Source organism: Excalfactoria chinensis, chromosome 1 (genome assembly GCF_039878825.1).
Source record: "Excalfactoria chinensis isolate bCotChi1 chromosome 1, bCotChi1.hap2, whole genome shotgun sequence".
Taxonomy (NCBI): domain Eukaryota; kingdom Metazoa; phylum Chordata; class Aves; order Galliformes; family Phasianidae; genus Excalfactoria; species Excalfactoria chinensis.
In genome coordinates this window covers 173,717,329-173,741,068 of record NC_092825.1, presented here as the reverse complement: position 1 = coordinate 173,741,068, position 23,740 = coordinate 173,717,329, and the positions used below count along the sequence as shown (strand labels likewise).

At 49.6% G+C, this 23,740-nt stretch overlaps 1 protein-coding gene across 2 annotated transcripts in view; it reads left to right on the top strand.

Moving 5' to 3' along the window:
* Positions 1–4,757: 4,757 nt before the first annotated feature.
* Positions 4,758–23,740, top strand: part of AMOTL1 (angiomotin like 1) — a 50,255-nt gene continuing 31,272 nt past the window's right edge. The window contains exons 1-3 of one of the 2 annotated variants that reach the window (XM_072326790.1): positions 4,758–4,865; positions 11,785–11,931; positions 14,191–15,085. In XM_072326790.1, the coding sequence (XP_072182891.1) occupies positions 4,823–4,865; positions 11,785–11,931; positions 14,191–15,085 (1,085 nt within the window). In that variant the 5' untranslated portion in view covers positions 4,758–4,822. Of the gene's footprint in view, positions 4,866–11,784; positions 11,932–14,190; positions 15,086–23,740 lie in introns of those variants that run through there. The other variant, XM_072326791.1, reaches the window with a different exon arrangement.

The following is a 23,740-nucleotide window of genomic DNA, read 5'->3' as shown; positions in this document are numbered from 1 at the left end:
TTTAAAACAAATGCAGTTACTTTAAAACACATTTTCTGTGGCACAGCTTCCACCAGCTCTTTTTCTTCTTGGTTTTCTGCAGCTCATCATTTCCCCTTGGCTAGTGCCTTTCTTAGGGACATGTGCCCATTTCTTCCAGGTTTTGGCAAACATAGTGACAAAGACAACGAAATTTGGTTAGTTTTAGTCGAGTAGCAGATGTTCTAGATGTGCAAAACAAGGTTTATTCCTGGCTCCTTGGTGACACCTAGGCAAGGAGCAGGACCCTGGATGAGGTAGGGATGAGGGATGGGACGTGGGACAACCTGGGTCCTGGCATCTACCTTGTGCTAATGGGGGAATAGTCTGAGCCATCCAGTATGGGTGGTTGGCTGTGCTGGTGACATCTGCCATGGCCTCCACACAGCCCCACTCCCAGAAACTCCTTGGACACCGCTTCCCTCTGCACAGACATCTCTCAGCCTGGAAAAGATTAGCAAAACCAGTGCTCGCATCACCTTACATTTCCACTCTGCTTTCCAAATGCAGCACAAGGCTCCATCCGAGGTAGACAAAGCATGTGAGATAGCAAAATGAGTAATGGAAAACTGAACTCTCTCCTTGTCTCCTTCTCGGTGGGTGGACTTGCAGCTGGATCTGCTCCTGACCTTAGTCATGCACAGCTGCACGATGCCAGTGCCAGGCGAGAGGTGGTGAGAACCAACACATGTCAGAGGGATGAGGACCATCTTGGCTGCAGCTCAGATGTACCCCATGCTGAAGGGATTCTGTAAGCCATGAGAACACCAACTCAGTGCTCTTCTCTGGTCAAACAAGCCACATGGGCTATTAGAATCATAGAATTGAGTTGGATGGGACTTTTAAAGATCATTTTGTCCAACCCCCTGCAGTCAACAGAGATATCCACAGCTAGACCAGGTGCTCAGAGGCCCATCCAGCCTGACCTTGAGTGTCTCCAGGGATGGGGTATCCACCACCTCTCTGGGCAGCCTGTGCCAGTGCTTTACTAACAGTAACACCCTAAGACAAAACAGTAGTATCATAACACAGCTTCATTAGCCTAAAGACCTCCGAGGGTCAGATACTCCCTGCTGCCTGAGGGCAAATCTCACAGACAAACCCACCACCTTGCCTGGTGAACCAGCCCGTGTTCAGGAGTCCCAGAGGCTTTCCCACAGGATCGGCTCCAGCTCCACACTGCTCCAAGGCCTGGAAAGGTTTTCCTGGTATCTAATTAAATCTGTAATTTCAGCCAGTTACGCACTGTGCTGCCAAATGCAGGAGTAAAAGGTTTGTTCGCTTTCTCTTCATGTTCCACTGTGTCTTTTGTACTTGAAGGTTCTGACTTTAACACAGCTGTTCGTTAGATTAAATAACCCCGGTCCCTTGTCTCACAGGATGGCTTTTCCAGCCTTGCCGTGCTTTTTCCCTGCTCTTTCATGTTTCTCTATGCTTTGTATCTACCCCAAATTGGACAAGCCCTCCAGCTGCCATCAGAGGGCAGAGGGCTGCAGTGCCATCCCCTCTCAGCAAGGTCTGCCCTTCTCCCAAGAACACAATCCTGGCTTGTGCATAGGATCTGCAGGTGACAAGGAGCTGCTGCTTCAGTTGGCACTTCTGAATGCACTCCTAACCACAGATCACCAACTCCCATTCTTTTTTCTTCCTTGGCAAGCTTGCCTTGAGCTCCAGTGCTGTGTCCATCATACTGGCAGTTCTTCCCAGCTTGGTGTCCACTGCAAACATAAAAAGCACTGCTTGGGCTCTGAGTCATTCCTGGAAATGCTGAGCAGCACCAGATATAGGGGAGGTTTTTGTGCAACCTCGTGGCATTAGTAACTCAGCTCTGAGAAGGGTTTTGAGCAGCCATGCAGTTACGTACTCACTTTCTTCTCCTTCTCTTGCTTGTAATATCATATGACACAGTATCAAAAGCCTTACACGTATGCCAACATATAGGACATCTGCAGTTCACCCTTCATCTACAAGAGTTATCGCCTCATCACAGAGGATTGGTTTAGTCTGACCAGCTCTGTTCTTGCTGAATCTGCACTGGCTGTTGCCCATATCCTCCTTTTCTGCACATTTGCAAAGGTTTTGATAGTTTCAGCGTTTCCAAGAATGGAATTAACAATGTCATGTAGTGATCAGACAAGGGGTAACAGCTTTAAACTGATAGAGAGGAGATTTAGACAAGGTATAAGGATAGAAATGATTCCCCATGGTGAGGCCCTGGCACAGCTGCCCTGAGAGCTGTGGTTCCCCATCCCTGGATGTGCCCAAGGCCAGGTTGGGTGGGCGTTGGGCAGCCTGAGCTCATAGGTGGGTGTAGAGAGACTTGGAACATGATGGCCTTTGAAAGTCCCTTCCAGCTCAATTCATTCTATGAGTCTTCAGTCCTAAGCAGACAACATGGGAGCCAGTGGTGACCAAAGGACAGCACGGCTTCCATGAAAGCAGACACTGGGTAAACTACAACTTGGAATCACTGAATCATTATGGTTGGAAAAGACCACTAAGTTCACTTAGTCCAACCCCAACCCATCCCCACCGTGCCCACTAACCACAGCTCTCAGGGCCACATCTCCACAATTCAAACACCTCCAGGGATGGTGACTCTACCACCTCCCTGGGCAGCCTGTGCCTTCATGGAGTGGAGAAGAAACACTTGAAGGAGGATACAGTAGAAGTGCTGGAATTATGAATGACATGGAAATAAATAAGGAAAGGCCTGAAACAACCCAAAGGAAGTATGCCTTCAAACATCACACAATTACATTGTGCAACCCATTGCCACAGGATATCCAGGGTGCCAAAAGTATGAATGGGCTCAAACAGTGATTAGAAAACAACATGGAAAAAATGGTCTACGAAGGGCCCTCAGACCCAATGATGCATCTCAGGAAGTTCCTGCAGTGCAGTAACTGCTGGAAAATGGGCTCACGGACTAGAGAAAACATCATTTGGGTTTGTTCTCTTCCTTGTATGTTCTCTGCAGTTGTCAGCATAGTGGCCATGTCAGAGAGGGGACACTGGGGGCTCTTAAGTTTTGTGATGATGCAAAGTGGTAGTTGTGTCTGCAGCAATTAACTGGGAAAAAGCCACCAGCAGCCCCCACATCGTCTTCTTTCCATTCCTCATCTCTCTTCTCTCCCACTACTTGGCTGCTGGATTTCAGCAGATATGAGTCAGCCTGTGACTGCTGTGTTCCTTTTGTTCTGTAAACGATGAAACCAGAACTGTTTCACGTTCTGCATGGCCCAACAGAGGAGCACTTCGTTGTCTCCTTGGCAAGTCCTGAGGAGGAGCTTCTGGCCTTGGAGAAAGTGAGGTCAGGGAGGGAGAAACTCTCCTCATGGAGGAACATGTGCAGATGGCTCCTCTGCCTCTCCCCATTGCTTCCTCCCTCCCCTCTTCCCTGCCCTTCTTCCATTCCCTCATCCCCCACCACATTTCCACCCCTTTCATTCCCCATCAGAGATGGTTCTGCAGCCGTTCTGGATGAATGGCAGGGGAAAAAAAAAGTCAGATTGAAAAAGCAGGGCAACCCCAGGCTGCAGGAAACGCTGCGTCGGTGATACAGTGTGTGCTGGGGGAACTAACACGCACCAAATGAATCCTGTTGGACAAATAGAAAGGGAAGAAAACAAAAGCCCCGTTCCCTGCGCTGTTTGTTCCCTCCGCTCAGTGGCCATCCAGCTGTTTCTTTTTCTTTGCTGCCCTGACCTTATCTTGCACTGGAACGAGTCCAGCAGCCAGTGCTCTGCTGAGCAGCCAGTGACCGAGCAGGTCAGATCTGGGGGGAAATGAAAGCTCTTGGGCAAAGCTGGAAATGCAGATGTGCAGAGATTCCTTCAAACACAGCAGTGCCTATGAAGTGCCTGTTGGATGAGATAACAGCATCCCTTTGGGGTTGCTGCAGTGCCAGCCTCCCTGGGGAAGGCAGAGCGGTACCGCATGGTGCTGCTGGCTGGGCACAATGCAGGTGGCTGAAGCCTTCCCTAGTAGCATTCGGATGTACCCAGCTGCAGAGGGATGACAGAACTCCCTTTCCAGCCTGCTGCCCTTCATGGCTGTGTAGTTTATAGACTAAAGTGGAATCAAACAGGAATGAAAGGCTGCGAGAATCACTTGGAAACCCATCCCAGTAGATGAGGGATAAGGGGAAAAAGTGCAACGACACCTTTAGCTAGGCAGAAAAAAACAGGCTGTTTTCACTGGGAATGTTACAGTGTGGCTCATGACGTCCTTGCCTTGTAACTGAGAGACAAGGCATCAGTAAGCCTGTTTGTTGGTACATCCATTCAGCTCTGCTTACAACCAGGCACACCAGCTGATCCCTGTGGGCTTTTTGTCCAACCTTAATGGTTCTATGGTTCACCTGTGTGTGTAAATGAAACCTCAGTTCCTCTCCAGAGCGGATAGGAGAGGATGCTGTGCAAGCTGAAATGCTGAAGGCATGTTGCTTTGGTGAACCAAGGTACCTGACCATCTGCAGTCCAAGTTTCCCTTGATTTTGCAGAGAATTAAAGCATTTAAAAGCTTTGATTTGGGACTAGATGGCCTTTTGGGGTCTCTTCCAGCCCAAACGACTCTGTGATTCTAGAAGTGCTGCTTCCATCCCCCGGTTGCCCTTTAGGATGGGATCCAGGTCCCGCGAGCACCAGGCCCCGCCCCCATATCTAGACCACGCCCCCTTGGGTCTAGACCACGCCCACTCGCTCTCATTAACCCCGCCCCCTCGCGTGGCCCCGCCCCTCAGCTGGTGCCGCCCCCGCCCCGCCCCAGCGGAGCGCGCCCGGGGGCGGCGGGAGCGGCGCGGATGGCCGCGGTGCTGCCGGGAGCGGCGGGGCGCGGAGCCGGAGGTGAGAGCCGGGGGGTGTCGGGGTCCGCGTGGTCGTACCGAGGGGAAAGGGAGGGATGTCGGTGGGGCGGACGGCCGGGGAAGCTGGGGTGCAAGCGGTGCTGCTTGGGAGCCCCGTCGGAGCTCCATCTCCGTGCTTCTCCCCGGGGCGTTCGGGCGACTTTCTCTCCGCTTCATCAGCAGCGGTGCGGGACGGCGGCACCACGAGTGACGGTAGCGGTGCCGTCCCGCAGGAACGCGGCGGGAGGAGGAGGAGAAGGAGGGGGGATCCCTCCGGGGCTGTTCCCCGGGCGGTGCTGAGCGGAGCCCAGCGGGGGAACCGGGAGCGGCCCAGGGCGGTCCCCAGGGGTCTGACTCGGGACTGTGGCCGGGCAGGGGCTGCGGGGCCGCCGGATGGCCGGTATTGCTTTTGCACGGAGAGAGGAGGTCGAGTCCCGTGTAAAAAAGCGAAACGCGTTGAGACGGGAGGAATAAAGAAATGATACGCGAAGTGAACTTCTCCCCCTTCCCAGCCCTCCTGCCGGGCTTTGCGATTCGCGTTGTGCTCCAGGAAGGTCGCCACTCGCCTGTTTTCCTCTTGCGATGGAAAGAAGTGCGTTTATTTTTCCTTTTTCCTGGAGCGGGAGCAGCTGCGGGGCCGGGGGCAGCACGGGGCTGAGCTGCTGTTCCCAGTCATACGGCGGGGGAGATCCGTGCGAGAGGAGCGGCTCTGGAGCTGGGCAGCGTGCTCGTTTTCCTGCGTGCAGCTCCTGGCTTTGCCCTTCCCACGTAGAGGTTTACATGGACACCTGCATGTGTGTGTGAATATGTGGTCATTGATAGTGGCCGGAACAGCTCCAATGGGGTTCAGTTCTCAGGGCCTGAGTTCTTCCAAGCAGATCTCTCAGATAGAAATGATTTCATGGTTAAAAGCATCCTATCTCCATCCAGCCAGAGAGATGGGAGTAGGGTTGCTATATAGAATCATAGGTTGGCTTGAGTTGGAAGGGTCCTTGAAGCCCACCCAGCCCCAACCCCTGCCATGGGCTGGTTGCCCCCATCAGCTCAGGCTGCCCAGGGCCCATCCAGCCTGGCCTTGGGCACCTCCAGGGATGGGGCACCACAGCTCTCAAGGCACGTCCATAGAGAAAGGATGTTAACCAGCATTTCTTTGGCAAGGAGGCAAAGTCACTGTGCGCTGGGATGGTGCACGGAGGCAAAATGTGCCCCTCAGCCTTGCCATCCCATGGGAAATATTGCAGGAGAGCTTCAAGCACGCCCCAAGGCCCCCAGGAATGGCAGCATTTGGGGTCACCTCACTGATTCTCATTTATATCCCTGTATGATGGCAGTGCCTGGGGGCTCTGGGGACAGTCCCTGTGCTGCTTGTCATGGCTCAGTGCTGAGCCCTCCCTCAGCAACAGCTGGAGCAAAACATGTGGTGCTGTGCCCAGCACCCGGCACTGTGAGCTGGGTCTGGTGCCATGCTGCTCAGGGCTGAGGCAGGAGAATGGGAGGATGTGCCTGTGCTACCTCCCTATATTGGAAGCCATCAGAGGGCTGCGAGCTCACATCCTCACTCAACTTTCTGTTGAAACTTTGTGCGAGTAGGAAGAGGTTTTGTTTCCTTCTTTCTTTTCCTTTGGTGTTGAAGTGACTTTCTCAGCAGGTGGGGTTCAGGTTGAGTTTTATGGGCGGAATGGGGGGAGGTCTGTGCACTGTCATCCTGCTGCACTTGAAAGCAGGAGCAGCGGGGTGTGCAGGAGATGGATGCTGTGCAGGAGATGGATGCTGCTCAGGAGCAGGAGCTGAAGGCAGTTACCTCGTTAGCGCCTTTGTGCGGAGCACCTTTATTGCATTCCTGCACTTGAAAAGCGGCTGAATATAAATTGCGGGTAATGATTTAATAATGGAACACACGTAATTTTAATATATATTCTGGTGGGAAGAAGGCTTAATGTCTTTTCCCCTTAGATGAGGCAGTTGAGATAAGGACAAGGCAGTGGCTGTGCGCGGGGTTGGGTTATCGCAGCAGTTCTCTGTGCGGATGGAGTAAAGTGCTGGCTGTGTAAAAAAGGAAAAGCTCGAGAAATATGAAGATACATAAGATAGAGTTCAAATGGCTGCGTTTTCAGTTAAAGAACTTCTGTACGGTCTTTGTACTATTTTTGTTCTGTCCGTATCCCAGGCTCCTTTGTACGCTTGCAAGTTTGTGGGAATGACTCAGGGAGAAAGCTATTTAACCTAAAGGACAGCGCTGGCAGGAAACTGCATGGAGAAAGAGCAGCACTGGGGACTGTGAGTGGGAACGGGGGTACATCTGTGCGTTGGAGGAACAGGAGCTCTAAACTGCCCCCAAATGGGGCACAAAGTGCCCATTTTAAGGCACGGCTCGTGCAATGCAAGGAGTTTTATGATGTGGCTGTTGGAACCGGCCTTAATGATCCTGGTGTCTTTGCAATCCTGGGTCCTGTTTCACTTCTGTTTAATTAATGGAAAGGCTTAAATATCTGATGAAAGCGATCGTGCCGGGGCACTTCTGTAATGAGATCGCTTTTAAGGGCAGTAAGTACAGCACAGTTAGTTGTAGCTTCAGCTCCTGCTTGGTTGATGCTTTGTCCATGTCATGGCTGGTTGATGCTGATTCCCAAGCTCTGTGCCAGCCTTTGTGCTTCACTCCTTGTTGGAGGGCTCCTTCCTGTGCTGCTTCGGCTCTGAGCAGCACCTCACCTTTTATCTCAGAGCCGCGACGCCGACACAAGTTGTAATCATGGCGCTTTGATCAAAGCAGCAATTTCAATTATTGATTCGATCCCCTGAATCCTTATTATAAAGCCAGGCTGGCTGTGCGTTGTAGACTCAGTGCTGTAGCCTCAGAGGTAAGTTTGCACCTTATAATAAGTAGAGCCATGTATTTTTCTGTCAGCCATAATGAAGCCGCATAAAAGCGTGTCTCCTTGCTCCGCCTGGTGCAGGTTGGATGATGCCCTGTTGCTATTCACACCTGCAGCCCACTTCTCAGCGTGCCGACCTGGGAAGATGGGAGGGAAAAAACAAACAACAACAACCCAACCCATGAATTATTAAAATATCATAGAAATTATAACCCAGCAAGATGAAAGTGCTGCTGCCATCTGTGCCCCCCGCACGCCCATGCACCTGATCTGCGGGCATCCGCTGGGCAGGCAGCCCTGGGCCCTGCGCTCACAGCATCCATGTGATCTGCTGCCAGCTCTGCGAGCTGCCTTCCAAGGGTGGTTGCTTTGCTTTGTTCCTAAGTCTGAGTTCGGCTGCTTTGTTTTCACTGAGGGGAAATGTATATGAAAATCAGTGCGTTGGGTTGAAGTTAAATGGAAAGCATTCGGCTTTATATGCATTTAAATTTGGGGGTTTGCTGCCCGTGTTGCCTTTTCTCATTAACCTTTGTATCATGGAATCACATAATATCCCAAGTTGGAAGAGACCCTAAAAGACCATTAAATCCAACTCCCAGCTCTGCGCAGGATCACCCAAATCCAAACCCAATGTCTGAGAGCGCTGTCTGAATGCTCCCCCCTAACAGCTCCAGTGGCTGGGGGCTGTGCCTACTGCTCTGGGCAGCCTCTTCCATGCCCACCACCCTCTGGGGCAGAGCCTTTCCCTAACACCCAGCCTCACCCTCCTGTGAGAGTTTCCCCCATCCTGCCCAGCACAGGACTGAGTGGGGCAGCTCATGTCTGGGACATGGTTGTAGCCCATTGGGAAATCATAGCCCAGTCTTGGGATGGCACCAGTGGTGGTTTGACTGTCCTCGTGTTGATTTCCTTCATCAATACTTTTCTCACTGACCTGAGATAAGTGATGAGTGCTCCATCTGTGGAAACACCCAAGGATGGGCTGGATGGGGCTCTGAGCACCTGATTGAGCTGTAGGTGCCCCTGTTGACTGCAGGGGGTTCGACTAGGTGGCCTTTGAGGATCCCTTCCAATTCAAACTATGATTTACGCAGCAACAGGGCAGAGGAAATATTCCAAAGGTGGAATGAGGTATTTATATTTCTTGCTGGCTTGGCTGCGAGACAGAAGGACAGATGTGGGCTTTGAAACGATGTCATTTTTGTTCTGTCATTTTTGGATCCTCCTTACAGACCCTGGAGGAGTTTATGGGAAAGTGTAAAGCCTCCTTACTTCCCTCTTAATTTCAGATGGCTGCTTTGGAAGGTGCTTGAAATGCTCCAGTCTCTTTTTGAGCTGCGGTGGAGGGGATTTTCTTTAGGACACCCACTGCTTCTATCTGGCAGGGTGGAGGATTTTGGGAGCGGTGAATGACGGTGGAGGAGCCGCATGGAAAACAACTCCCAGCGCTGCTTCAAAATAGCAGCAGGCCATGCAAAATGGGCATTTTGGGGCTGTTTTAGTTAAGATGTAAATCATAGTAGGTTGGCTGGAAGAACACTGCCTACTCCAAATAGCTTTTGAGGAGGAAATCAGCTTCCTGGAAGTGCTGGTATTGCTCTGAAGACGTGGCTTTCCTGTAATGTCACAGCAGTATGCTTCCTATGAGGTTTTGGGTTTGATCCCTTTCAAAACCAGACCAAAACCACATCAGAAACAGGGAAATATTTAAGCATCTGCGAGTCCTTGCTACATTAATCTTAGTGTATGATTCATTGAAGTGGTTGCGAATCTTGAATTGCGTAGCTGTATGAGGATGATATGGCATAGTTATGTGCTTATCTTCAACAAAGGAAACAGATGAATGGGTGTTGTGCAACCAATGAGATCCAGGAGAATGGGTATTGAGGGAGAAATCCTAGGAAGGCTTGGGTTGAAGGGGACCTTGAAGCCCACTCAGCCCCAACCTCTACCATGGGCTGGTTGTCCCCCACCAGCTCTGCCTGCCCAGGGGCCATCCAACCTGGCCTTGAGCACCTCCAGGAATGGGGTAGCACAGCTCTCTGGGCAGCTGTGCCAAGGCCTCCTCTGAAGGAGCCTGTGCTAAGCAAGGTTATCTAACCATCACTCCAGGCAGGTTGCCTTTCATTGGAACCCTTCTGGCTTAGCTGAGCTGCTCTGGTGCTCAGGACATGCCCAGATGTAGGTGGCGTTCCATGGGTGCAGCCCATCTCATCTCACTCCTTGTCTTTAGCTGTGATTTGCAGCAAAGCCGCTTTGCATCTTGTATTGGTTTTTAATGTACAGATGGAAACAAAATGTACAGAAGGTATATAAGTGAATAAGTAAAGGAAAAACTCACCAATGGTGGTGCCTTGACTGAAGCAGCTGGGGCAGTCCTCCCTGGTGAGCGATCTCCAAGAGATACTGCTCCAGTGGGAGTCAGCCCTTAAATGAGGTCTCAGAGGGGATGGAGTCAAGCTCCACCCCTCCCGGGAGCACAGCTACATCACTCTCACCTGTGCTCCCACAGCTGACCCCATACTTGCCTCAGCTGATTAATCAGAGGTTCAGGCTGTGATTACCAATCTCCCATACACATCTCCTCACATGCCCTTTGCTGTAGATACAGCACTTGAAGACGCAACCCGGGGGTGTCTAATGACTCAAAATACAGCAGGCAGATGAATGAAAGCGAAATTTTAGTAGCAGTTTTTCTCTTAGCTTTTGCTGCCGAGTGGTGACGCTTAGCTGGTGGCTGTTTAGGCCGTCTGTGATGCCTGACACTGTTTTTCTTCCCTATGTGTTTCATCCCAGTCCAGCTTTTATTTGTAAAGCAAGCCCAGGCTCACAACTCTTTGTTTCAGGTGGAATTCTTGGTCCAAGGGCAGGGCTGTACGTGTGTGCAGGAGCATTGAAGGGTGTCTGGGATGTTAATACAGCGTTCATGTTGCAAAGTGGGGTTCTGAGGTTTTCCTTGCGTCTTCATCAGAACAAATGCTAGAACAGCCTTCTGTGCTAATTTTGACAAACATGTTTAGCTTATATCTACTCAAGTGAGCAATCTTCTCCTCCTTGCTCTCTAAATATAGATAACTGCCATACAGATCTGTGCATAACATGAATGGTGGAGCGATGAATTCATTAACATTTTGCACAAGCGCCTGTTTCCTCTCCTTTGGGCACAGAAGAAAATAGTTTCTGCATCTCTGTGCCTGTAATCAGGATGGGCTAGATCCTGCTGCCCTGCTCCATATAGGGGGTAGAATCAGCAATAATGTGCTATAAACACGTGCTTCTCTGCTTGTGCAAGCTCGTCCCCATGCCTGTGGGCTTCCCATCCTGCTAGGATGGACAGATGCCCTGCTGGGTTGCGTGGGGACTCAGCTGGTGCCACTGTGACCTGGGCCACTTTGCTCCTGCTGGACATGTTCCTGGGGCTCTCGGCTACATCCATGTGAAGAACATCTGGACAAAGGGATTTATGAACTCCCTTGAGAGCGGTGGCTGTATTTTAAGCCTTAGTAATTTTCTGTCTTACTGAGCTGTTATTTGTGATCACATTTTTCAGTAGCGCCTTTCACAGACTGTAGCCCCACTGGACACGTGTCTGTGCTCTCACCTTCTTTTCTCTTCTTTACCCATTCTTTCTTCCGGCTTTATGCCATCTCTGTCGGCTTTGTGCCCTGAGGCTATGACTTGATTTGTGACCTTGTTGCGGTTCACAGAGTGGTTGGAAGGGTCCTCAGTGTTCATCTGCTCCAACCTCTGTTCCAGCAGGGACACCCAGGGCAGGGTGCCCAGGGCCATGCCCAGGTGGCATTGGGAGATCTCCAAGAAGGAGACTCCCTCTGTTGGCAACCTTTAAATCTGCTCGTTCTTGTAAACCAGGCTGGGTTGGCCTGGCTGTGTTCCTGGGCTGGGCTGGGGCATGGGATGGCACTGATGGTTCATTGCCTCCTCCTTGTTCCTCAGCCTGACCCCAGCAGGGCCTCTCAGACACTCAGGGCTTTACATTTTATCATTCAAATAACTTATTTACTGACATCCTACTTTTCTTCCTTGCAGGCTCCTCAGCTGCATGCTACAAGCCTACCAGCCCAGGCCAGATACTGGAGGACACTGGCTTTCTTTATCAGGACCACCAGTTGTTTGCTGGCAGGCATGACGTTTCTCCGCTGACAGCTGAAGCAGTCATTGCTAAAGAAAAAGCTGGTGAGTTGCCGCTCTTCCGTATGAACCCCTCACGGTTACGTCTGGGATTTCCCTAAGCGTGAACTATCCAGATGCCATTTATAAATAATATTTACTGAGATGAAGGTCAGCTTCTCATCCCCAGCATGGGCAAAAGGCAGGTTCCTTTGACCCGAGCGTTACAACCCCTTGTCATTTGTCACCTGTTTCTGCTTGTCCTTTTGGATGTGCTTGCTCTTCGCTGAACGGCTGGACTGAGGTGCATAGCTTCTTGCCAGCAGAACAGGACTGCTGATACCCTATGCATGGCACAGTGCTTGGTCCTTTTGAACCTCAGAAACAGTCCACCAAAGTACATCCCCTGAATACAGGGGAATTACTAGTGCAGGAGTGAAAATCTTTGTGATGTTCTGAGGACGTGATGTTGGCTTCATCCACTTTCCTTGCTTATAGTCTAATAACTTCTGCGTTGAGCTTTCTTGTATGTAAGAGAAGTTTTTATTTCAAGTCTGCAAAATGACTATTATAGCAAGACTCCTGTGCACTGTGATAATGCAAACACAGCAGTATGAGTTCACCGTAGCTTCAGGGACATATGTGGATGGATGTTTGGCTATTGTGCCGACAGCTAAATGGGTTTGTATCATTGGAACTGGATGACCTTTAAGGTCCCTTCCAATCTAAGCCATTGATCTTGTTGGCTCATACACAGGCCCAGGGAGCTGGCAGACCCCCTGAGTTCTGGTTGCCACCCGAGTCAACTTACTGCTGTTGTCCAGAGAAAGCACAGGAGAGAGATGTGTTCTGCAGGTCAGGTGTGGAATAAAACAGCCTGAGAACATTCCCTCTCCCTCAAGCTTCACAATCATTGTTAAGCTTTTATGGCAGAAACAGTGTTAGTGGTAATGGTCAGTTGTCACAGAACAAGTCAAGGGCATTTCTTCCCCTCTGGCATCCAGACTGTATAAAATTTATCCCACAGCATGTGCAGTAACTGGTGAAATATGGGGAAATAGCAGACCTCAGGAGAAAGTTTTGCTTTTTAACTACTTTTGAATGCCAAGAAAACAAACACAAGTACTGCTGAGGAACTCCTTTGAGAATTGGAAACAGCAGGATAGAGAAGGGAAGTTGCCAAAAATGACCTCAAAAACTGAACTCAGAACAGCACCTCCTCCTAGCCTAGGAAAATGGGAGGACTCTGCAGAGCTGAGGGCTGATGTTCACTTTTGCCCCCACCAGGAGCACTCCTTTGGTGTAGGCGCAAGTACTTTACACCTCTTTGGGATGGATGCACGAATGAGGATCCAGCTAGGAGGGATTATACCATTAGGTGTCTTGCTCCAAGCAAGCTTCACTGCGTGCATCACTTTTATAACTAATGCCCATGTTGCTGTGCAGAACAAACTGGACTGAGATGAAGAAGGGAGCTGGAGGCTGTTTTGGTGTTTGACCTAACCCCTGAGCTGAATGGCTTCACTCCAGTTACAGCATCTGTAACACCTTATCGCATGCAAATGCAGCTTGTGAGGCTGGGTGAAGCTATACCTTGTCTCTGCATTACTTCAGTCTGTGTGATGGTTGTCTGTCTGATCTGTGATGCTTAAAGTTCTGGTACTACACTGCGACCTTTAACATCTTCCTTTTATTTACCCAGCAAAATTACAGAAGTTGGTAACGACTTGCACAGAAATGGTGTTACTGGCCAGAAGGGGAAAATGCAGTTTTAAGAGAGAATGCCAGAGCACAGATTTCCTCTTTAATTATGTTCCCAGAACTCTTTTATTTTCAGAAGGATTTTAGGCTTTTTCTGTGACGCATCCTGCGCTGTATCTTATTGTGGCATGCAGTGCACTTGTGAGGGGATGCAGCTCTCTAACTTCAGCTGTCAAAAATGCGCTGTCTCATTTGGTATTGCTATGGAGGCTGACTCTGTAATCTGCGCCAGGCGTCTCCAGGGAGGGATTTACCCAATTCCTGTTTTAGAGGAGATCACGTTTCCCTGTCCCACCATTGACTGGGGTGAGAGGTTGGAGCCGTGGGTAGGGGGGGCCTGTGGAGAATGTTGAGGGGAGGGCTGGGGAAGTGATGGGGTCGCTTCTCTTAATCAGAATTAGGGGTGAGCTGCCATAAGGAAATGAGAATGGCGTAAAAGAATGGTACAGCCACAGGGGGTAAGAGGAGCAGAGGGAGTGAGGCCCCCTTATGAAGAACACGGTGCTATTATCAGGCGGCCCAAAAGAAGGTATACTCCTAACCGCTGCCTTCTCTTCCACCTAGCCGAGGAAGCCCTCTGCACCTTGCACCCTCCAGCCTTCCTCCGGAGCTCAGAGGTGGAGATGCGAGGCTCGGAGGAGGTGGCAGCCGGCACGGTCCTGCAGCGCCTGATCCAGGAGCAGCTGAGGTATGGCAACCCCAGCGAGAACATGAACCTGCTGGCCATCCAGCACCAGGCGACGGGCAGCGCCGGCCCCTCCAACAGCACTGCCAGCACTCTCTCTTCCACAGAAAACCTCGCGCCCGAGGACCCACAAATGGTCCAGCCGTCGGCGCGGCAGGAACCGCAGGGGCAGGAGCACCAGGGGGACGGTGCTGCGATGGAGAAGCAGCCCCGGGCCGCACAGCCCCCACACAGCAGCGAGGAGCTTCCCACCTACGAGGAGGCCAAAGCCCAGTCGCAGTATTTCCGGGGGCAGCCACCGGCGGGGCCGGGATTTTATGTCGCTGGTACCTCTGGCCAGAAGTCCAGGACGGAGGGGAGGCCGACGGTGACTCGGGCCGGCAGCGGGCAGGCGCATAAGGACGATGCGCTGAAGGAGCTGAAGCAGGGCCACGTGCGCTCGCTGAGCGAGAGGATCATGCAGCTCTCACTGGAGAGGAATGGGGCCAAGCAGCACCCGCCTGCCCCAGCAGGCAGCAAGGGGCTGAAGGCTGCCCCGGCACCCAGCAAGGGCATGGACCCGCGGGGCCCGCCGCCCGAGTACCCCTACAAGGCCAAGGCGGCAGCAACGGTGTCCCCCAGCAGCAAGGCGCCCGATCATGGGCTCTTCTATGGTGAGCAGCACCCAGCAGGGCCGCAGGACGTCCTCAAGGCCTCCTATGTGGCCCCGCAGCCCTCCAGGACCGAGGTGGCCGTTGTTCGTTACCAGCCGCCCCCAGAGTACGGGGTGACCAGGTAATGCCCAGGGTGTGGGCCTGGCAGCTCGTGGCCGTGGGGACCTGGTTGCTTTAAAGGCTTCCTCTTTCACCACCCTTTTAGATCTTGATATGAAAAGCTGGGAAAATTCCTGGCTATCCAGTCAAGCTTGTGTCCAGCTCTTGCTGTGTTTCTGTATTGAGGTGTTGAAATGCAGGGCTGTGTCAGGGCAGCAGCTGGGTTGTAACTGTAGTAATCCATATGGAAGAGCAGAAGTTTGGGGATGAGGTTTCACCTGTAACTGCATAAGGAGTGCTCTCTAAGAGTGTGAAAGCTTATAACCTAAGCCTTGTATCCTTGAGATCTTCAGAACCCCAAATTAAGAAAAAAAGAATAAGTGGAAAAACCTGCATGAAGATTAATTGTGAGATAGAGGTATCTCTTTATTTCACATCTTTGTTTGATGCTGGGGCAAAATTGATCCCTTTACGAAGAGGGCTAGATAAAGTGTATACATCACTTAGGCCCTACTTAAATCCTCCAAACAAAGCTTACATGAGACTTTCATGGAGCTCGGCCCCTTGTGCTGGGCCTCTGCGTGAGGATGGTTTTATTCCAAGCACATTACAAATAATCCACAGTGTTTATTTCCTGTGAGCTGATTGCTGAGAGCCACACGGCTCCTGCCAGCACCACGCTGCCCAGCTCTGAAGGCCTGTGCCATGTCACAGCTTCCTTCGTCGTCTATCCATCCAGAGCTGTTTTTCTTGCTCTTCCTAAACACAAATGATTCTCCATTTCATCCTTCGGCCTCCTAGGCGGTATTTTGCCAGCCTCACTGGGTTCAGAAGCTGTATTGTTGCAACTGTGGTTTTCATTTTAGGGGCTGCTTAATTAGATCTTCATTGATACACAATCTCCAAAGATCTTGCTGGCTCTGACTTGGTACACTTGTTTTGCTACGGAGAAATCAGGGGGTAAATGCTCTGCCTTACCCTATTTGGAAAAGTTAAGCTTTTAGGTGTGAATTTGCTTTGGTTAATGTTGCAAAATGGTTGTGAAGTGGAAAGGACCTGTGCTGTCCCTCTGAGTGGGCAGCGCTGCTGGTCTTACCCCAGCAATCACGTTTTGCTTACCAGTGCTCCCTGCACGGAGCCTGTGTAATTTTTCAGAGCAAAATGATATTTTAAAGAGCTAAGAGAAAATCTGTTTATGCTGAGGGACAGCTATAGGAACTTGAGAGCTACAGGGTCAAGTTGAGGCTGTGCTCTCTGGAAGCCCTAGCAGGGCTACAGCAGCTGTTCATTATGCTAACAAACCTCTCCAGCGCTGGACTCATAAAAGCAGTTGGTTTGGGGTTTTGTTATCGCTCTTGGGAGATGCTGATTCAATAACCAGTTCTGCTGAGCCCATTCTGCCGAATCCGTATATCCAAGCAGACCTGGGCGCTGTGCTAACTTCTGTGGCTAACTGGGAATGGTACTGGTGTCAAATAAGAAATCCTTTGGTGCTGGTGTCATAACTTTTCCCAGGGTACTGTCAGTGAGAGTGATACCAAGAAATCCCTGGATTGAATGCAGCTTTGCATTCCAGAAAAGAGAGAAGCATAAAGCTGCGTTGATCTGGAGGAAAAACCCACAGATATCAGGATTGGAAAAGACCTGTAGGGCCACTGATTCCCCCTCTCACCACACAAGTCCTCATATGAGGAGGGAAGTGTGGCTAGGAACCCACACATTGGCAGGTAACTGCTGAAGGAGATGGGATAACCACAGCTGCTGCCTTATTTGTTTGTTCTCCTGTGGCTGGCTGTCAAAGGGAATGCTGCCTTTATAGTCACAGTGGTGAAATCTCGTAACTTGTCTGTAAATAGCAGTAGGACTGATACAGGATGTAGGATTTGATACTGCAGATAAGAGTAGTGGGGTTGGAGTAGATGATCTTGGAAGTTCCCTTCCAGCAGGGCCGCTAAAATGATCAGAGAGCTGGAGCACCTCTCCTGTGAAGAAAGGTTGGGGGAACTGGGCTTGTTTAGTTTGAAGAGAAGGCACAGGGGAGACCTCATTGTGGCTTTCCAGTACTTGAAGGGAGTGTATAAAAAGGAGGGGGAATGGCTGCTTACATGGGTTGGTAGCGAGAGGACAAGGAGGAATGGTTTTAAACTGAGACAGGGGAGGTTTAGGTTAGAGATTAGGAGGAAGTTTTTCACACAGAGGGTGGTGACGCACTGGAACAGGTTGCCCAAGGAGGCTGTGGATGCCCCATCCCTGGAGGCGTTCAAGGCCAGGCTGGATGTGGCTCTGGGCAGCTTGGTCTGGTGGTTGATGACTCTACACATAGCAGGGGGTTGAAACTGGTTGATCTTTGAGGTCATTTTCAACCCAGGCCATTTTAGGATTCTATGAATTCAACTATTCTATTCTAAGTCAAGGTACTTAGGGTTATTCTGAAGGCTTCTTCATAGGCTTCTGTGGGAGTCATGGTATTTACATAAATTACAATTGGTGACCTGTCCTTTGTGGACACTGTGATTGTAGAGCAGAGCTTAAAGCCTGGAGCTTAAAAGGCCAAAAGCCCATAAGGCAAATAAAAGAGGAACCAATATTTATTCTTATTTTAAAAGATGAGTATTTCTTCAGTTGGTTCTGATGCCTTGCGCCCTGACTCACAACTTCTGAATGCTTTCAGTTGGCCAAGTGAAATAGTGTTGAAAAAAAACTTTTCCTTTCCTAGATGCTAGCTTCTAGCACATCTGCTCCTGAAGAATATCCATGCTAACTTTCCTGAGGTGCACGCTCAGGGAGTTCACAGCTTGTCAGGTAAAAGGGCTTTGAAATAGTCGAATTTGATGACACAAAACCACAAATTAATTTCAGTTTTCAAAACATTTGGTCCTGACGGTTGTAACATTCTCCAGCTGGAGAATCCATCGCAGCCTTTGCAGACTTGTTCCACTCGCTAATTGCCCCCTCTGGCACAGATCTGTGTTTTAGTTCCAGCCTGTATTTTCTAGTTACCAGTCTGGATTTTGCAATATCTTTGTCAGATACAGTGAGGAGCGCTGTGCTATCTTTTCTTTAATGCATTAAACAAATGGAGCCTGGAACCCCTTTAATTATTTTACTGCTTTCAAACAAACAAACAAAACAAAACAGAAATCCAACAACCCAACCCACAACCTTTCCTCATGGAAAGCTGGACCAGACACAAGGCAAATAAGACATAATATCACTTCTGCAGTACGGCTCAATGTTCCTTGTGTATGTATCTCATAAACACTTGCCATGTCAGAGGTCAGGCTGTGAGGAGCTCACCATCCAGCTTGTTACCCACTCAGACATGTGAGGGTAAGTGGCAGCCCAGCATAGCGTTCCCCACCTTTTGGCTGTAGCCTGCTGTATTTATTCCTCAGTCCATGAGCTTGTATTTGGACTTACTTAAGTACATCTTGCTTCTTCACGCTCTGCTTAAGCAGTGATCCACATCACTCAGTGTGAGTGGTGAATCCTTTTTGTTGTTCCCCATGACACCAGTCCAATCCTGTGTGTTTTCCTCGTGCAATTTATGTGAATGAGGCCTTAAACTGAAACAGCGCTCCTTGCTGAAGGGTCTTCATTCACGGTGATGTGCAGAAGTCTTTAACGCGGTCATCTTTTAATTCTGATTTCATCCATGTATTTTAAAAGACAGCATGAAACTGACAAATGGACTTAGGCTATTTTAAAGCTATGACCCTGTTTTATATGCTCAATAACATTCCACCTGGCCTGGATATAGAAGCCTATACTTAACTGCTGGGACAGTCTGCGGCTCCTCCAGATGTGTGTGCATTTAACCTGCCCCACGCATCACTGCTGCTTTCAGACAACCTGTTTATAGTTACTCGTTCAACCGCATGTCTGCACGCACTGAGGAGATACAGTGTGGTCCTTTCATTCCCTGAGGTGCCCAGGAAAGTGACGGTTGGTGGAGCTGAAGGATGTCACTGGGACTAGCACCAGCATTGGGCGCCCACGCTGACTTCAGCTGATGAGTCTCAGTGAGGTCAGCATCAGTGTAAGCATGGTTTGATGCAGCACTGCCAGCTGGCGTGGGTGCTGGCAGCCATAGGGAAGGCTGAAGGCTTGCGTCATGTCCTGGAGGCTGACAGAGTCCCTGCAGAAGAGATTTCTATCATCTCCTGGTCTAGTCTGTCTTTCAGTAAAATAAAGGAGAAATGAAACTGTTCCAACAGCTTCAGTGAAGCCAGTGTCATTTCTCTTTCTCCTCTGCTGTTATCCCAGTTGCATTGCCTGTGAAGGTGCAGAAAAATGGGCCTGAGGAACGCACCTAACAGAGCAGTGAATTCAAGAGATGAGTCCAAGTGTGCAAACTGGTTTTGAAATAAACCGGCGTGCTTGGATTGTTGCTTTTCCCATAAAATAGGATATTATAAAGGCTGTGTTTTGGCTACTGGAAGTCTTCTCCTGTTTCTGGCTGCATCAGCATTTAGTAGTGGTTGTCTAACTGTTTCCTTGCACCATGAGCAGCAGACTGGGTTTACTGACTTCTCTGATGTCCTGCCTTTTTCCCACATGTAGATGTATCACTGCATTTAGATGCAGCATCCACAGCAGATGTGGATGTGAGGTTAAGTCCTGTGAAAGCTGAACAAGCCAGTCTGCCCTGGAGGCAAGGGGAAGGCAAAGCATTCAGAGAAAGATAAGCTTCAGAGATTGGAAGAGAGCATTTTAAATATAAATGTAAGTCTTAGAATCAGAATGGTTTGGTTGGAAGGGACCTTTAAGTAGTTCCAGCCCCCTTGCTATAGGCAGGGACCCCTTCCTCTAGACCAGGTTGCTTAAAGCCCCATCCAGCCTGGCCTTGAATGCTTCCAGGGCATCGTGGTATGTTGCAGCCCACATCCTTACTCAGCTGGCTGCTTTCTGTCCCTGCACAGAGGTGATCGGAGTTGTACCTACACCAGTGTGAAGGCAGACTTTCCCTCCCATAGCATTTCCAGGGATTTTAGTTTCATTACTTCTGAATGCTGCTTTGCTTTATTGAACAGTAGCTCTCGTGTATTTGTGATTGCTTGGGAGTCAGTAAGTAGACTTTATTGTTAGTTGGTTTCGATTTCTTCATACAGTTACAAATTGCCATCAGCAGTCTTGTGTTGATCTCTCTCTTCCCAAGGGGTTCCAACAGGTTTATTAAGGCTGTGCCTGAACATCAGGCTGTGGATGGCCTTGCTGAGTTCTGTGAGATTTGTTATGGCAGCGAGGTCTGTAGTGATGAGTTTTGCTGAAGAAACTGTATTGCAAGCTGTTACATATACTGCAAGCTATATATCATGTGAGACAGTGCAGCATAGTGATCCTAGCTAGCATGGCAGCCCTTGAGGAAGCCTGCTGTCTGTCTGCTTGTGTCTCTCTGTGCTAGAAGCTGACTTTCTTCTTTTTCATATTTGGTATTGCATTGCAGGAGTTGATAGAAGCCCTGTTTCTAGAATAATGCCAACAAAATTATATGTTTCCAATATCAATGTTGCTGCTGTGTTGCAGCACTATCCAAACCTTGTGATATCCCCCCAGTTTCATGCTTTTAAGAAAGACAGTTTTTGATGGGATTGTGCTTGGCTGGAAGGTTTTAGCCTGCTCTAATGCAGGGCAAGATCAACGTTTAAAGTACAGCAAAAACATTTTGAGAATGTCATTCTTTACTAAGTCCAAAGGAGTTCAGGATAATCCTGATTGCTTTGTTTCTTTGGAGTTTTAAAGAGGCTGAATGTGAACAAAGCTTCTATTCCTACAAATACTGATTTATTAATTTGACTTGCTCTGTTGATTTTACGGCATATACAGCTGAGGCACTTTACCACTGACTAAGTCATAATTAAATTAGGACAGATTAAATAAGTAAAAGGGAAGCTGGAACTGGTTAATGCCCATTGTGTTGAACAGCCATTCTTCGAAAGGTGCCATGTATGTGCTGGTTCTATTTCCCAAGTTGGAAAATGCTTTGGAGAATCTCTCCTGCAGGCCGGGCTGTAAGGATGCTGGAGTCTGGCAGCTACTGCTGTTTGCTAACCTTTAACAGTTCAGTGTGTGATTCACCCTTCAAGCGAATGGAGGTCCTGAGCACCTCTCCTCACTCTCTGGAATAAAGTCAAACAGACCGAAGCATGTGTGAAAAGGTTAAACTGATGGGAGATCGGATTTCCCACAACTATAATGTTGGGTGTTGAGAGGGGGTATCTACAACAGGAGATTGCACTACTTGATTATGAAAAAGAAAAGAAAAATCACTATGTCTCACCTGGATTAGATTCAGAGATCAATTGAAAAGTGAGTTACGTTGCTCAAAGCTATTCCTGTACAGAAGTGAAACAATCTGTATGTGTAGCAAATGTGTCCTTTGTGGCACTATAACTGCCCAGACAGCAGGGCTATTACGTGTATTAAACCAGCTGTCTTTTGTTTTGGTAAAGACAGAGCTAGCTCCCACTTAGCTGCATTAATTGTGGTAACACATTTCAGTGCAGACTGGCTGTCAGCTGCATTTGCACGTGCTTGTGGAGCACCTTTTGCATCTCAAGTGACATCCCTTGTTCCACTGCTTATGGTATTGTTTATTTTGTGGTTTTTCAAGCGAACAATATTCCAGTCTTGTAATGAATGCAAGATCCCTTGTGGGGCTTTAGACTTCAGAAGGAAAAGGGCACTGTGAAGATGCTGTGAGAGCTGTGCCCCGTGGTGTTGGTTGGTCTCAGGGAGATAAAACAAACCCTTAGCTCACTGTGACCCCTGGAGCAGCTGCTGCGAGGTCCAGACCCAGCTGCAGGCAGAAGCAGTGGAAGTGGAGAGGACTCAGCCGCTGAAGATGTTTGTATTTGTGCTGTCCTTGCTCTCTCAATCTCTGTGGGATGCATCAGGCTGCTCACAGTGTGCATGCCTGATTTCAGCATGCCTATGGACTCTGAGAAACAGTGCTGTTGGGGCTTTAACCTCACAGACTTTTTACAGGACGTCTTTGTGAAGAGGAGATGAGTGCTTCAGATTTCCCCATGAATCCAGAGGGAGCAGAGTCAAGCAGCTACACTAACACAGTCTTTACAGCTTCCATGTTGCACCCAATCGTCCTGGTGGTCTCAGCACCTCCTGTGTGTTAAGCAGTTTTTAAGAGATTTCCGTGTATTAAAATGGTCTCAGCATTTGGTCTAGTGCCTGAATCACAGAACCATTAGGGTTGGAAAGACCCGTAAGATCACCTAGTCAAACTGTCAACCCATCCCCACCATGCTTAGTAACCACATCCCTCAGTGCCACTCCACATGCTTGTGGAGTCTCCTTCTCTGGAGATATTCAAGAGCTTTCTAGTTATTTTCTTTTGTAACCTGCTGTAAGGAACCTGCTTTAACAGAGGTTTGGACCCGATGGTTTCTAGAGGTCCCTTCCAGCCACTGCAATTTTGTTATTATTTCACCAGAACATGATGGGAGACAACCAGCTGAAAGCAGCCTGGCAGGAAAGGATCTTGGAGTTGAACATGAGTCAGCAGTGTGCTCTCGATGCTAAGAAGGTTGGCAGCATCCTGCACTACCTTAGGAAGAGCATTGCTAGCAGGGTAAGGGAGGTGATGCTTCTCCTCTGCTCAGCATTGGTGAGGCCACACCTGGAGTCCTGTGTCCAGTTCTGCATCCCGCAGAACAGGAGAGGCATAGGCATGCTGGAGAGAGCCCAGTATAGGGCACCACTGTGATGAGGGAGTGGAGTACCTTTACTATGAGGAAGGGATGACATCTGGTCTGTTCAGCCTGGAGAAGGGGAGGCTCAGGGATGACATCAGTGTCCATCGCTACCTGAGAGGATGGGTGCCAAAAGGATGAGGCTAGACTCTTGTTAGTGGTGCCCAGTGCCAGGACAGGACACAGTGAACACAAACAGGAACACAGGAGGTTCCCTCTAACCACCAGGACATGTTTCTCTTCTGTATGGGTGATGGAAGACTAACGTACTTTGCCCAGAGAGGCTGATAGGTCTTCTCCGTGAAGATACCTAGAAGCTATAGGGGAACTGGACCGAAGACTTCCAGCGGTCCCTTCCAACCCCAATCATTCCATGGTTTTGTGATTGTCTACAAAGTTAAACTGCAAAAACAGGTGAGCAGGGACCAGCATCTTAACCTGGTGCATAGCTCTGGAGCTGCCTCAGACCCATCGTCCTGAGGACATTTCAGGGGGAGCTGGGGCTCCTTTTGCAGCCCAGGCTTTGCTGAGCACTGTCTGAAGGCTGCGGCCTGCAGGCCCACCAGCCAGGAAGTCACCATGGGAGGGGTGCGCACACTCCTTTCCTTTCTGGCACTGTGGCTGATGACAAATGCAGGGCAGCGAGGCCTCCTGGCACACTGTGCTGGAGTGACACCCTGCCTCTGCCATGCCCCTCTTTGTGCTAAGACAGCAAACCCTCCTGGCACTCCTGCAGGCATGGCTCAATGGTGTGCATCTCAGCACAGGGGCAGCCAGCCTCAGGGCATGGCTGCTCAGGGCAGGTGAAAGCCATCCTGAGGCTGGAGGGAGCTCATTTTCCCAATCTGTTAGCTTTTAAAGGCACGTTCACTTTTCATCATGTCTTGCTGCGGTTGCAGGTAGTGATGGGTTATTATCATTATTATGGAAGTAGAATTAGGTCAACGCTGGGAGTTTTTGAAAACCCC